A 15,375-nucleotide genomic window follows, 5' to 3' on the forward strand; every position below is an offset into this window, starting at 1 on the left:
AATTTTTAATACATTTGCACAAATGTCTAAAAACCTGTTTTCGCTTTGTCATTATGGGGTATTGTGTGTAGATTGCTGAGGATTAAAAATATATATATTTTAGAATAACGCTGTAACGTAACAACATGTGGAAAAAGTAAACAGTCTGAATTCTTTCCGAAAGCACTGTATGTATGTTTTTGCTACTGTAGTTGGCTGTACCTGCTCCAGAATTCCAGTATGTTTCATCCTATAGCTTGTTTTCTATCTTATTTTAAATAGTGAGCCAACATGCGTTTAGCACATTTATTTCCCTGACTGATCAAAAACTGTTTTCTCTTGTCTCTCTGCAATTCTCTCTCGTGAGAATTGCAGTATACATTGTTTTTGGCAGCTAAGTATTGTGATTTCGTATTGTGCGATCCCTGGCAATTCCCAGCCCTACCTACCATGGCCTCAGCACCACCACCAGCAGCAGGTACATATAAGACTTTGTATTCTTTGACTTTCCCCTCAGCTGGCTCCCATTTCACGTTCAGGGTGGTCATGGTAGGATTGGTGATCTGCAAGTTTCTCACTCCACCCAGGGGCCCTGGATACGCCAAAAAAGGCTTTAATAATATCACATTATATTGATTGATAGAACTTAATAAAGTACTATCTTATCAAGTTTGTATGAAGTTAAAATCCAGCAATGAAGAGTTATCCTCTCCATTGATGATACTAATGGGTTTTAAGGCCATTAGGCAGTCCCTGAAACATTCTACTGATTGAACTTGGTATTGCAAGGAGTCTGTATAAAGTTCAAATACAGACTCAATGTAGAGTTATCCTCCGCATTGGTGGTTATTTATGGATTCACGCCATAAATTGGCTTTTAAGAACGCCATTATCAGTCCCTGAAAAGATCACTGAATAAGTGATCTTTAGAAGATCTTTAACGATCTTTAGACTTAGATGTCAGCCCGTCTTACTTGTCTTTCCGTTCTCAGACTGTTTCTGTCCATCTCCCACTTCATAGACAGGCACCAGTGAGACGGTGTAGAGGGTGTCTGGCAGGAGGCCTTTCAGAATTGTGGTGGTGGCAGTGGCAGCCACAGTCTCCTTTACATTAAACAAACACAACCCAACTATTAATGACTGCCCACTACCAACATGCCAACTATACATGTTTTATATGGCAAGTGTGATGGAAAATGTTATGTTTGTGCTTTTCTAATAACCAATTTCTGTGTTCATGCAAGGGACTGACTGAATGAATCCTCACTATCAGCATCTGCAATTTGGCAGTATGCCCAGAACCTTGTTTTGAGAACAAAAGAATATCTCAGTTTCAAGGTTATAGCTTGGAGAGAAGAAGCCTTGTGAGGTATTGGTCTGTCACATTCATGAACCAGTATTTGTCGGTCACATGCATGAACCAAACATGAATGATGAATTAATTGCGAATAATGAATAAACTGAATCATGCAAATATAACTGTCTGTGTACGCAGTACATTAGAGGACTAACGGACAGCCCCCGTGGAGCTCCTGACAGACGTGTACTATGTTGCATCAAGTTTGTTGGAACCTCTCCAGCTAACGTGCAAAAACAATTATTCATTCAATTTGACTTTGAGTGTCCCTCTGTAGAATTTCCACGACACAAGCGATGGGGAAACAACCATTTCTACACTATCAGCTACAGTACTCGTCCTACCAAGGCCTCAGCAGCTCCACCAGCAGCAGGTACATAGAAGACGTTGTACTCCTTGACCTTCCCATCGGCTGGCTCCCATTTCACATTCAAAGTGGTCATGGTGGGATTGGTCACCTGCAAGTTTCTCACTCCACCCAGGGGCCCTGGATACGCCAAAAGAGGCTTTAATAATATCACATTATATGGATTGATAGAACTTAATAAAGTACTATCTTATCAAGTTTGTATGAAGTTCAAATCCAGCAATGAAGAGTTATCCTCTCCATTGATGATACTAATGGGTTTTAAGGCCATTAGGCAGTCCCTGAAACATTCTACTGATTGAACTTGGTATTGCAAGGAGTCTGTATAAAGTTCAAATACAGACTCAATGTAGAGTTATCCTCCGCATTGGTGGTTATTTATGGATTCACTCCATAAATCGGCTTTTAAAAAGGCCATTATCAGTCCCTGAAAAGATCACTGAATAAGTGATCTTTAGAAGATCTTTAACGATCTTTAGACTTAGATGTCAGCCCGTCTTACTTGTCTTTTCGTTCTCAGACTGTTTCTGTCCATCTCCCACTTCATAGACAGGCACCAGTGAGACGGTGTAGAGGGTGTCTGGCAGGAGGCCTTTCAGAACCGTGGTGGTGGAAGTGGCATCCACAGTCTCCTTTACATTACACAAACACAACCCAACTATTAACGACGGCCAACATGCTTATGCAACCCTGTTTGACTGAAGATACTGTAGTTGTTTACCATATTTTGTGATTCATAAAACAAACAATATCAAACAATACAGTGATATGCTAATTCTTATTTTGGGATGTGAATTGTTGGGAGTATTTTCTACAGTCAGCCAACTGTAAGCTGAGAGACTTCCTACCATGCCTACCATGCTCTCAGCTCCACCGTTAGCAGGTACATAGATGACTTTGTATTCTTTCACTTTCCCGTCGGCCGCCTCCCATTTCACGTTCAGGGTGGTCATGGTGGGGTTGATCACCTGCAGGTTCTTTACTCCACCAAGAGGCTCTGCGTAAAACCAAATGGCTTTAATATGGGGTTTCAAACATATGACTGTGTGTTCTTGTTATTATATTGATTGAACTGACGTCAAAATCCTGTACAAAATCGTCTTATCTTCTCTATTGATTGTACTCTAAAATTATACATCTATTGGGGGAATGTTGTGGGTGTTCTCTGGCCTTTTATACGGGTTCGAGAGATCCTGTCGTCAGGTCCACTTACTGGTCTTTCCTCGGCCTGAGATGTCTTTGGCCTCTCCGCTGGGGTAAATGGCAGCCACGGTGACAGAGTAGGGAGTGTCAGGCGTTAGCTTCTGGAGGATGACACTGTTCTTCTTCCCTCCTACCTGGGTCTGTTTGGGAGACAACATGTCAACAGTCAGAGTCTTTTCTATGTCTCTGGGAGGATAGAACATCTCACTTCAAAGTTTAAAGAGCAATACATTATAAAAGGGGCTGATAGATGGATGACAAGTAACACTGTTTCAATGGTTAGCGCTTTTCCTCGGCTCTGAGACAAAATGTCCTGAAGCTCACTAGCTAGCTACCTCGGCAGTTGAGGCCAAGCAGAGTTCTTCGACACTGTCCCGGGGAAGCCATCCAAACGTGACCAATGTAAACTCCAACTCTATCAAAGCAGCAATTGAGTTTCTCTATAATCAACCAATACATGAATCATTTATTTACCTGATGCCATTTGTGTGAACAGAGTTGCTCATTCAAACACCTTAGGAGAAAACAATTGCCTTTCTCACACTACTCTGTTCATCAACAAGTAGTATATAAAGGGAAGACGAAATGGTCTTGAGGGACACTGGACATCATGGAAGCCTTTTACGTTGCAACATCATGCCGATTAATGGGCACTACAGTAAGCAACAACTATTGACAGCAGGAAGCGCTAAAGCCATTGAGCGGAAAGACATACGATGCAATTTCCATTGCATTTGCTTATATCTGACATATCTACTTCGCAGCTCACCTAAGCAACACATCCACTGTTTGTGAACCATCATATCAGAGAAAGGCACTTGAGGATCCTCATATCACCCAAGTGTGAACGTCATGCCTGGCTTATATGCCTTATGTTAAATCAACAAGTCTTCAGACCCACAGCAGCAGATGTCTCCATACTGTTTTAAGTGTACAGAGACACAGTACTATAATAGCAATAATGTGCTATGACGGGATCAGATGTACATGCAACAGCTCTGTCCCAATGGTGTCATGTTGAGATCACAGTTAGAGAACTGACACCTTGTTTGGGGTGCCCTGTCATAACTTCTCAGAGACACTTAGGAAAATTGTTTAACTAACCAAATTCTTTTCATAATAGCGCATTGTCAACCGAAAAAGACCCCCCCCTAAAAAAGTTCCCGAAAGGAATTCCCATGCAATTTCCGTCGCTGCTCACAATTAAGTTATCAGTTAGGAATGTGGGCTTGGCTGCCAGATACAGTAAGTACACAAACAGACCGGATAGGAAGACAATGTCATGATCAAATGTCAAACTAACGATGTGCAGGAAGACAAAAGAGCCTGTTGTTAATACATTTACATTTTACACGTTTTAGTTCTGGTCCCCTGTGGGAATTGAACCCACAGACCTGGCGTTGCAAGCGCCATGCTGTGCCAACTGAGCCACACGGGACTACTACTTACTACTCTTGTCAGTGGGGGGGGGGGGGAGACCACTAGTGGGTCCCAAGAGGCAAGGTTTTTCATGTTACAATGAACCAATTCAGAAATGCTTCAGTACTTCTATGCACACGGATTTAGCCCTTTGACTTTAAAGGCATAGTTTTGGCTGAGTTACAAAATGGCATATTGGTTTCGTTACCCTGTAAGCAGTCTCCGGAAAATGTATGACAGCAATCCATTCTTTCGTTTAGTTTTCCTGGCACTATTTCCACATGCTAACGTTGTAGCATTTGTGGCACAAATCCCATTGATGTCATGGGACCGATATTAGCCTTTTTTGCACGTCATGACCAAATCATCCAAAAGTATCTCAAATGTATTGCTGAAAGTCACTTACAGATGATTTTAACATGATGTGCAAAAAAATGCTAACACCGGTCCCATGATTTGAATGAGATTTGTGCCATAAATGCTCAAACGTTAGCATGTGGAAACAGTGCCAGGGAAACTAAACCAACGCATGGATTGCTGTCATACCTTGTCCATAGATTGCTTACAGGTTAAGAAAACCAATATTTTATTTTGTAATTTGGGTGAACTATCCCTTTAAGGTTTTGGGCTGTTTATCTGTTGGCCTTAAGAAGTACTGATGCACAGATTTTCCCGTTTTCATCATTGGGGTTAAACTACTTCAGGCACATTGGAGAAATTACACTGATAACAACCAACATCACCGCTCACTTACAGACCAGAAAGTAAGAACAACCTACTCTAAATTATAGGTGAGTAAACTGAGAGATATTATACCCAGAAGGCATAATTCATCAAGTTAAAGGATTTAATAGTCAGGACGTCATGGGCGGCCAAAGCGTATCAGTTGCTCAAAATACACTATTAGTTAGAATTATTCAAATGTTTCAAGAAACTACTGGAGGGTGTGTGACTTACTGAGAGAGCTTTGCCTCCTGCCACAGGTTGGAAGGAGATCTTGTAGTTCTGTACGGGACCTGGGGCGTGGTCCCACTTCACTGTCAGAGTGACCGTGGTCGCGTTGAACACCTGCAAGTTCTGCGGAGGTCCAGTGGGAGCTAGGAACACATTACAAATCAATACACTGACCCAAGACAGTGGTAATGTATACAAATTGGCTGCAGGGCACATGACACAGCCTTTACCAATTCCCAATGATCACTTGGGGGTCATGAAGCTGGATGAAGCAATGACGGTATGATGGGGGGGGGGGGGGGGGGGGTGAGATGATGGGAACACGTGATTTGGTGACGAGAACACATGATTTGGTGATGAAGTACACATAAGCGACACAAAGGGAGAGTGAAGCAGCCGGTAAGGTTACCATTAAATATGGCACATGCATTTCTAATGATGGGGACATTGATAAGGAAGACATTGTGACATGATGAGGCTTGACATTAAAGACATGAGGAAGGACGACATTATGGCATGAAAAACAACATTAAATGACATGAGAAATGATATTATGACGAATGGTTGACAATGAGGTGTCTGTGGTGGAATGTCCGGTCCCTGCGGGGTCAGTAGTCACACTTTTGCATTTGCAGCTCTTTAAAGGCACATCAATGCACATGCAGATTATTATAATTTTTTAAAGTGTGTTTTCCATCAACAACACTGTCATTATCGTTCACATTACCATAATAATTATAGTCATGAATATTACAATGACAATGTCCTTCTCCGTTTCAAATAACATACCAGGTGTGGTCATCTTTAACACTGGAAAAAGAGAACGTTAAGAGAACAACAGGTTATTTCAATACGCTGTGGACCACATCTGTGGTCTAACTGGAAAACATGAATGGAATTGATAGGAGGATGACAGAGGAGAAGAAGAGAAGGGTCAACCTACATGTGCGCTGGCTGCCAATCAGGTCCTCGCTCTCTGACTCGTCTGGGTAGATGGCCGTGACGGTGACATCATACAGGGTGTCCGGATCCAGGTTCTCCAGATTATGGGACGTTTCATCACTGTTCAGGATAGACTGGAGAGGGGAGGGGTGGGGGGGGGGGGAGTGAGAAAGGGAGAGGGAAAGAGAGAGTGAGTGAGAAAGCATAAACAGTCACATTTCACCACTCCATTCAATCCTGTCCGCTCTATAGCGGTAGATAGTCCAGTCAACAATCACCGTCGGCTAGCCACTTGATCAACGTACATATTGGAAGTTGTTCTCTCCCTTCTTGGTCCAGCCAATTCGGTAGAGGGCCACGTCAGGGGCCCCGTGTTCCCAGGTGGCCCTGAACGAGGTCTGGGTCACCTCGGACAACTTCAGATTCTGCGGGGCAGGAACAACATCTGTACACATGGACAGAGACGTGAGAGAGGGAGACGTGATTATTATGAGGAAGTCCTGAGAGATGAGGCAAAGCCATTTCATCAGAAGGGCTGCGAACCATGTGAGGAACATTTTTGCTGCGAGTCCATTTTGTGGAACAATCGTCGACAAATGGGTTTTTGTGTGTGAGTGTGTGGAAAACAAAATGTCCTCAAATCATCTGTGATTAATGATGAAGAAGGCCCCATGCAGTGAGTGACAGCAGACACACACAAACACACAATTAACTAGACACACACACACACACACACACACCCCTCCTCCTCAGGGAACAGTGGCTTCATGTTTGGGCTTCATCTAGAAAGACGAGAGGCTGAATCCAAGGGGGATCTGCAGACTCAATTCTCACCATACAGACACACTCAATTCTCACCATTACAGACACACTCATCTCTAATCTACTGCTCGTCAGCCAAACAATAAATCAGACAAACGATTGTGTACCTGTAATGGCTTGTCCAAGCATAGAGTTTCCAACGCCTTCGTCGTAAACTGGGGTGACAGCAACGTCGTACTCAGATTGAGAGATGAGGTTGGTAAGAGGCAGGAATGTTATATCACCATTGACTTCAACCTGGCATAAAAGGGGTATTAGGATTATAGGATCAACAAACAATTAACAACAGTATTTTTGCTGTACAACTAGCATGAACTCCCATTACTAACATTAACATAAACTCAGATTGTCCCATTTTGAACATTGATGTTAACCAATACAATGTTCTCGAAGTGAAATCCCCCTCTTTCATCTCTACAATTTCTTTCCTTGTCATTTCTAAACGTCATCAGCATATTTGAGAAAAGCCTCATGAATAATAGTACGTGTCCTTAGAAAAGTCCTACGGCTATATTGGTAATTCCAGAGGATGTTTAATGGGAGAAAAAACCCTTGAAGTCAAAAAGCTTCCAGCAGGAATGCGGATAAATGTCTCTTTCAATTCAGTTTCCACTTCAAACTTTGAGAAAGAAAATCAAGAAAAAGGTGTCCATAACAGCGACAGTCCTCCAATTGTAACGTGGAGGAAAAATATGTGGCAACCGACAGGGCAGACCTCAGAACATAAATCCACAGAGAGAGGCTACTTTGGAGACAGCAGCCTTCAGATGTTATCCATGAGAGGAGCTGGTTGGATGTATCCAGTGGAGGCCCATAGCTCATCCATCAGTCATTTCTGGAGGTTCTTTCAGGGGTGTCCAAAGAGACACCTCCTTCAACATCAATTTTGAGCTTTCTTCACAGCTTGGCGGTCTCTTAAATGTAAGTGAGAAATGATGACGAGTGACGCCAGTGATATATCTCTGAGCCTGTGGCTGGGTGCTGGGGCCAGGGTCTTCTCTGACTGCCAGTAGGCTTCTTTCCCCACATCGACGTGTGCTGGCCTGCCCATGGAGTCAAGATCCCAGTCTACTGAAAGGGCTGCTATTATAACCCCCTGACTTCAGTGGCCTTCCCTAAACAGCTAAGCGATCATAGAGAACGTTGAGTTCCTCACTAACACTTTTCCCATGACCTCATGGCACCACTGTAGAACCTTGAGGACAGTATTTGTGTGTCCTAAATGACACCCCATTCCCTACATAGTGTACTACTTTTGACCAGGGTCCATAGGGCTTAACCATACATGTTATTTATTGCTGTAGCTAGAGATTGTGTTTCAAAACATTTCAGATTGAAAGGAATATTCTATATTAGCGACAGGCCTGTTTAAATGTGTGGTGCTCGTGTCACCTCTTTGAGCTCTCCTTCCTCTGGCTTGTAGGTGATGATGTACTTGAGGACTTTCCCCGGGGATGCGTCCCATCTGAGCTTCATGGCGCTATGGGTGACACCAGTGATCCTCAGATTACCCGATGGTGGCAAGGGCACTGGGTAAGAGGAATGAAAGAGAAAGAGATAGAGAGGGAGAAAAGAGAGCGTGTGGTAGAGGGGGGCACGGGAGTGAAAGTTAGTGAGTCTTAGACCCATCTATGTATTGTAAGGTAGTACACAGCTCTATAGGGTCATGGTGGGGGAAAGAGATGTTGATACACTCCCATATCTATTGGGTGAAATACCCGTGTGGCATCACAGCAACAAGGGCAACCAGTGAAGAACAAACACCATTGTAAATACAACCCATATTTATGTTTGCTTATGTTCCCCTTTTGTACTTGAACTATTTGCACATCGTCACAACACTGTATATAGACATAATATGGCATTTGAAATGTCTTTATTCTTTTGGAACTTTTGTGAGTGTGATGTTTACTGTTCATTTTTTATTGTTTATTTAACTTGTGTGTATTATTTATTTGACTTGCTTTGGCAATGTAGACATATGTTTCCCATGCCAATAAAGCCCCTAAAAAAAAATTGAAATTGAGAGAGAGAGGGACAAAAAGAGAGAGAAAGAGAGAGAAAGAGAGAGAAAGAGAGAGAGAGAGATAGAGAGAAAGAGAGAGAGACGAGAGAGAGACAAAAAGAGAGAGAAAGAGAGAGAGAGACGAGAGAGAAAGAGAGACAGAGAAAGAGAGAGAAATAAAGAGAGACAGAGATAAGAGGAACATACAGGTGACTCCTTGGTCTATGAGGGGGTTGCTGGCTGCCACTCCATGTAGGGCGAACAGGGTGAGTGTATACGCTGTGTCGGTGATAAGATCCTTCAGCTGAACATCATTCACATCTGCCCCAACTCGTACCTGCACGGCAGGGGAGGCAGGAGAGGGGGGAAGGGGAGAGGGAGAGAAGGAGAGGGGGGGGAAGGGGAGAGGGAGAGAAGGAGAGGAGGGAGAGAGAGTGTTAGAGCAGGCCGGACGACAAAGGGGAACAAAACAACAAGACAGGACTTGTCAAAAGGACACTTTTTGAACACCTGGTTCACAGCGCTAACTGGTATGCCTGCCTTGCTGCCTTCAGTCCATAGTGAAATCCCTCTAAAGGGTACACTATGTCTTGCCAGCCCTTACAGAAGCCTGCAGTTCAAAATATCCAGCATTTGTTAAGATTTTCTTTGGTTAATATCATCTCAATGACTTCACTGGTGAAAAAATCATCTGCACAGGGTCAGCATGAGCTAGTCCTTCCCATTACCCTATGGGTCCAAAGGGTCTGTTTTTTTGTAGGCCTTGCCTGAACACCACTGTAAACGTCCACTTCCTGCTCTGTGCAGAGATCATCATATTGCCATCTGGAATGAGTAAGGCCCCGCTAACAGAGGCCTTGGCTTCAAGGAGTTATAAACTGGATGGGGATATGCTGATCATGCACATGGAGCTCCTATCCAACGCGTCCTCCACCAGGATATATATGTGTGTGTGTGTGTGTGTGTGTGTGTGTGTGTGTGTGTGTGTGTGTGTGTGTGTGTGTGTGTGTGTGTGTGTGTGTGTGTGTGTGTGTGTGTGTGTGTGTGCGCGTATGTGCAGGTGTGTTTGTTCTCCTACTCACCTCTTTCTCCACAGTGGGCACAGTGGCATTGATGGCACGGTAGAGCAGCATATATCCTGTCGCCCCTTCAGCCTTCTCCCACCTCACCTTAAAGGTGGTCATGGTCTCGTCGTACACAGTCAACTTGATCACCCCGGGTAGTGGCACTGCGGAGAGAGCAGGTAGGAAACCCACAGTTAGTCACCACCAGTCGAAGCTCTCCTCTATCCTGGCACCCCAATAGTGGAACAAGCTCCACCCTAACATCAGGAGAGCAGATTCCCCGTCCATCTTCTGGAAATGTTGGAAAACCTACAACCACAGCTACCCACCTAACTCTAGCCTATTGACATCCACAACACAACCCAGCCACCCACATCTCTGTGTTTACGGCTGAGCCACACTAACAGATTACACAGGAGGGCCCTGGTCAAGAATAGTGCACTATTATAGGGAATAGTGTGCCACTTGGGTTGCAAACGTCAGTGGTGAAAAGTACTTAAGTAAAAATACTTTGAAGTACGAGTAGTTTAAGTAGTTTTTTTGGAGTATCTGTACTTTACTAATATTTTTGCCAACTTCTACTTCATTCCACATTCCTGAAGAAATAACGTACTTTTTATTCCATACATTTTCCCTGGAACTGAAAAGTACTCGTTACATTTTTACAGGAAAATGGTCCAATTCACACACTTATTAAAAGAACATTGTCACGCCCTGGTCTAAGTATTTTGTGTTTTCTTTATTATTTTGGTCAGGCCAGGGTGTGACATGGGTTTATTATGTGGTGTGTTTTGCCTTGTGGTTTTTGTAGGTATTGGGATTGTGTCTTAGTGGGGTTATCTAGTATAGTCTATGGCTGTCTGGAGTGGTTCTCAATCAGAGGCAGGTGTTTATCGTTGTCTCTGATTGGGAACCATATTTAGGCAGCCATATTCTCTGTGTTAGTTTGCACCAGTTTAGGCTGTTCCGGTTTTCACGTTACGTTTTTGTATTGATCGTGTTTCATCTTCATAAAAGAGGTATCGAAATAACCAGGCCGCATTTTGGTCCGACTCTCCTTCACCGTAACAAACATCGCATGGTCATCCCTACTGCCGCTGATCTGGCGGACTCACTAAACACAAATGCTTTGTTTGTAAATTGCGTTGGAATGTGCCCCTGGCTATCTGTAAATAAAAATGTAATAAATGAATATTAGGAATTTGAAATGATTTATACTTTGACTTTTGATACCTAAGTATACTTTGGCAATTCCATTTACTTTTGACACTTAAGTATATTTAAAACAAAATACTTAAACTTTTACTCAAGTAGAACTTCACCGGGTGACTTTTACTTGATTCATTTTCTATTAAGGTATCCGTACTTTTACTCAAGTATGACAATTTAATCGTTTTTCCACCACTGATCAACGTCTTAGCTTTAAACCGACAAATAAAGGAAACTATGGTGATCTCACCCTACTATTACGCTGTCCAAGTGGCGGGCGGCAAAACAATAACCATGCTTTATGGGAGTGAGAAATATCTTAGCACATCCACCATGTAAATCAAAGGGACACATTTCAAAAAGTAACAACGTCCACTATTAAGTACAAATGGAACAATGAAAGTGGTCAGTGTATTTAACCATCATGTGAAATTATGTCAGTTTTCTTAAGACGCTTTTAATGAGGCCCAGAAATGAGAGAACAATGGTTATTCTCCTCATGAGAAGGGAAACCTTATGGGAACTTTAACACTTTACTGCCACCAATCAGATATACACCCAATATAACCCTGGTGGTGTAAACAACCCTGTTTAATACGCCTCCAAGAGCAACATAAAGTTCCATCCATGTTCAACCCATTTAAAAACAGCCTAATAAGCATGGAGGGCATGGGGATGTAGTTAATTTCAGCATCGTATACCGTAATGAAACAAATGAGCTCCTACACCAGTGGAACTCATTGGAGCGGTGTTGCTATCCCTACATTAAAGTTCCCTTTTAATCATCCCTGAGGGCAACCGACAGACGTCTTTGCGAAACTCATCTCATCTGCAGCTCTGCTGAGTCATTCAACTTCCAAATAAGGCTATTGGATTGGCTGAACCCGGGCCACCTTTCTAGGAAGTGATTACAAGGTTTACTCTGGGTAATTGGGACGAGGTTGTGTGAGGAAACGGCGGAAGAGGAATACAAGACAGAGAGGAAAGGGAGCAGCACGGCTGCAACACTTACAGGTGGTTTCAGTGCCCTTCAGTGGCTCTTCGCTAGTCTCCCCTCCGGTCACAGAGAAGACGTTGATCACATACTCCGTCAGAGGGGTCAGCTTGGTCAGGACCACAGTGGTGACCGCCCCATCGACAATCATCTGAGGAGTGCAAAGGAACACGGTCGTTATGCAGGAAACTCTGCCTCAAAATCCAAGTACAACAGGAGGATGGTCCAAAAAGCTGAGCAGAAAATAAACAGCAACCGCAGATTCGTCATGGGATTATATTGGAATTACAGCAGGTCAAAGGCAAATGTCCCAACTAATACAGCACACATTTAGGAAACCCCAAAACAAAACTAACAAAACTAATCTTCTCATACTACTCTCTCTTCAAAATGTCAGAGGGCTATCCAAAATAACGGAGCACATATATCATCAAATTCAATGTCAAATCTGATTTACTTGTGTGAAGAAGCTTTTTGGGGTCCAACGCAAGCATTTGAAATGAGGTGAGTATGGATGGATAAGCCAAGAATCAGTTTCTAGCAGGAGAAGTTTTGTAACAAGTCTAAACTACAGGCCTATCTCAAACCTCCCCTTCAAAACATGGCCTCTCATGAACTTTCCGAACCCTTTCAGTCAGGCTTCCGGGCTATGCATTGCACTGAAACTGCCTTGGTAAAGGTAGTGAACAACCTCCTCTGTGCTGCTGATGCTGTCAACATCTTCATCCCTATCCTCCTAGGCCTGTCTGCAGTATTTTATACTGTCTGCCATTATATTTTAACTGACCGTATGGAGAGGCTTCTTGGAGTTTCCGGAACACTCCTTGCCTAGTTCCACTCCTATATTTCTGATAGACAACAGTTTGTCTACATTGGCAACTGCAGGTCTTCCCCAGCATCACAAGGTGTCCCACAAGGCCCAGTGTTACGTCCATTGCTGTTTAGTATTTACATGCTACCCCTTGGCCAAATCCTCTCAATTTTTACTCATATTTCACTGTTATGCAGATGACACACGAATCCACATCCACACAAACCCCAACTCCACGATGTCACCCCCCTCTGTTGTAGACTGTCTCCGTGAATTGAAAACTTGGATGACCATCCTCACCATCCCTCGCACCAGGCTCTGCTCCATGTGAGACCTGGCTTAAGCAGTTCAGCCCCCCAAAACTGGAACCCCCTCCCTCTCCATGTCAGAACCTCCAACCCATACACATTCAATTCCACACTAAAGACACACCTCAATTCCACACGGGCTTACCCGCATTCTCTGTTGTCTTAGCTTTTATCCTCTGTCTAGTTCACTTGCCTGGTTAATCTGTTATCATGTTTAGTGTACTCCATGGTTAGTCTGTCCTCACGGTTAGTCTAATTTTATATACTTCTTGCTTTTTATCCTGCTGATTTTATTGTGTATGAAAAATGTCTTTGGGAGTCGAGAAAAGTGCTTAAAATACTATGTATTATTCAACTGACTGGGTCTGGTCTTAGGTTGAGGCCTAGTGGAAACTATTTAGTCTCGCTTTAAGACAGGGCTCACTACAACCACCCAAACCCTGACGAGGGCCAATGAAAGCAAAGCATGGAATAGATCCATTCCTGTATTTCTAAGGACATAAATGTGAAACTGAATGCAGGTCTGTCTCAGCCACTGTTGTCCACTTCTCAAGGGTGAGAAGAGAGCCAAATGAATCTGATCAACATGATGAAACGGATCGATGATGACAACTAGGTGGATTTAAGCAAACAATTCACTGTGGATAACACTTGATAACCATGACATCTCCCGTTAGGCAGCATAGAAGGCAGTTCCTCCTTCAGAAACTCCTGGATAAACAGAGTGAAATGAGGCCGTTGCCAAAGTGACCCTGATCACCTCTGGCAAGATGAACCATAGAGGTCTGAGAGAGGAATTCAGAACAAAAGGAATAATAGAGCCAATTCTCTGTTACACACTCGTCTGCATATTTATTTGGACAGGGAAGCAACACATTTAATTTGGCTCTACACTCCAGCATTTTGGATTTCAATCAAATGTTTCATATTAGGCGACAGTACAGATAGTCACCTTTAATTTGAGGGTATTTTCAAACATGTCTGTTTTAATGTTTAGAAATTAAAGCACTTTATGTATCTAGTCCCTCCATTTCATGGGGTAATAAGTATTTGGACAAATTTACTTACATGTGTATTCAAATAGTCAAAGGTTTAGCATTTGTTCCCATATTCCTAGCGCGCAATGACTACATCCAGCTTGTGACTCTGCAAATTTGTTGGATGCATTTGCAGTTTGTTTTGGTTATGTTCCATATTATGTTGTGCCCAAATAAAAATGTATGGTAAACAATGAATTGTGTCATTTTGGAGAAACTTGTATTGTAAATAACAATATAATATGTTTCTGAATACTTCTACATTATTGGGGATGCTACCATGATCATGGATAATGATGAATGAATCGTGAATAATGGTACGTTACAGAGGCACAAAGACTCATACCAACCAAGACATGCTAACTTCTCACCATTACCAATAAAAGAGGTTAGAATATTTTTTTTGGGGGGGGGGGTATGATATTTACTCCTCTATAACATTCTCACTTCACTGATAGACTTCATATGTATATACTGTATTCTGAAATAGGTGCCGGTACTCATGTTTGGTACTGTTTATATTTAGGTGGAGGAGTTCAACAACACATTTGAGCTAATATTTTATAGGAGCAGCAGGAGCTCAGGCATTAGAACATTTGAAGCTAATTTCCTGCAATTCTATCAATTTTTTTATTTTACCTTTATTTAACTAGGCAAGTCAGTTAAGAACAAATTCTTATTTTCAATGACGGCCTAGGAACAGTGGGTTAACTGCCTTGTTCAGGGGCAGAACTACAGATTTGTACCTTGTCAGCTCGGGGATTTGAACTTGCAACCGGTTACTAGTCCAACGCTCTAACCACTAGGCTACCCTGCTACCCTTGACGTGGGGTTTTGTACTTGTTCGGGGCGGCGTTTGGCGGTCGAAGTCACCGACCTTCTAGACATCGCTGATCCTCTTTTC

At 42.9% G+C, this 15,375-nt stretch overlaps 1 protein-coding gene across 5 annotated transcripts in view; it reads right to left on the reverse strand.

Annotated features, from left to right (window-relative positions):
- Positions 1-15,375, reverse strand: part of LOC109866180 (collagen alpha-1(XII) chain) — a 94,539-nt gene that overhangs the window by 43,266 nt on the left and 35,898 nt on the right. For 3 of the 5 annotated variants that reach the window (XM_031800542.1, XM_031800544.1, XM_031800545.1), the window contains exons 23-37: positions 12,334-12,466; positions 10,131-10,276; positions 9,256-9,385; positions 8,436-8,572; positions 7,151-7,280; positions 6,527-6,666; positions 6,223-6,355; positions 6,069-6,089; positions 5,283-5,422; positions 2,917-3,046; positions 2,561-2,700; positions 2,206-2,335; positions 1,681-1,823; positions 954-1,083; positions 429-571 (exon numbers count right to left, since the gene is read on the reverse strand). In XM_031800542.1, the coding sequence (XP_031656402.1) occupies positions 429-571; positions 954-1,083; positions 1,681-1,823; positions 2,206-2,335; positions 2,561-2,700; positions 2,917-3,046; positions 5,283-5,422; positions 6,069-6,089; positions 6,223-6,355; positions 6,527-6,666; positions 7,151-7,280; positions 8,436-8,572; positions 9,256-9,385; positions 10,131-10,276; positions 12,334-12,466 (1,926 nt within the window). The remainder of the gene's footprint in view (positions 1-428; positions 572-953; positions 1,084-1,680; positions 1,824-2,205; positions 2,336-2,560; positions 2,701-2,916; positions 3,047-5,282; positions 5,423-6,068; positions 6,090-6,222; positions 6,356-6,526; positions 6,667-7,150; positions 7,281-8,435; positions 8,573-9,255; positions 9,386-10,130; positions 10,277-12,333; positions 12,467-15,375) is intronic. The other 2 variants (XM_031800543.1, XM_031800546.1) reach the window with 2 other exon arrangements.

The sequence above is a fragment of the Oncorhynchus kisutch genome, linkage group LG21 (genome assembly GCF_002021735.2).
Source record: "Oncorhynchus kisutch isolate 150728-3 linkage group LG21, Okis_V2, whole genome shotgun sequence".
Classification (NCBI taxonomy): domain Eukaryota; kingdom Metazoa; phylum Chordata; class Actinopteri; order Salmoniformes; family Salmonidae; genus Oncorhynchus; species Oncorhynchus kisutch.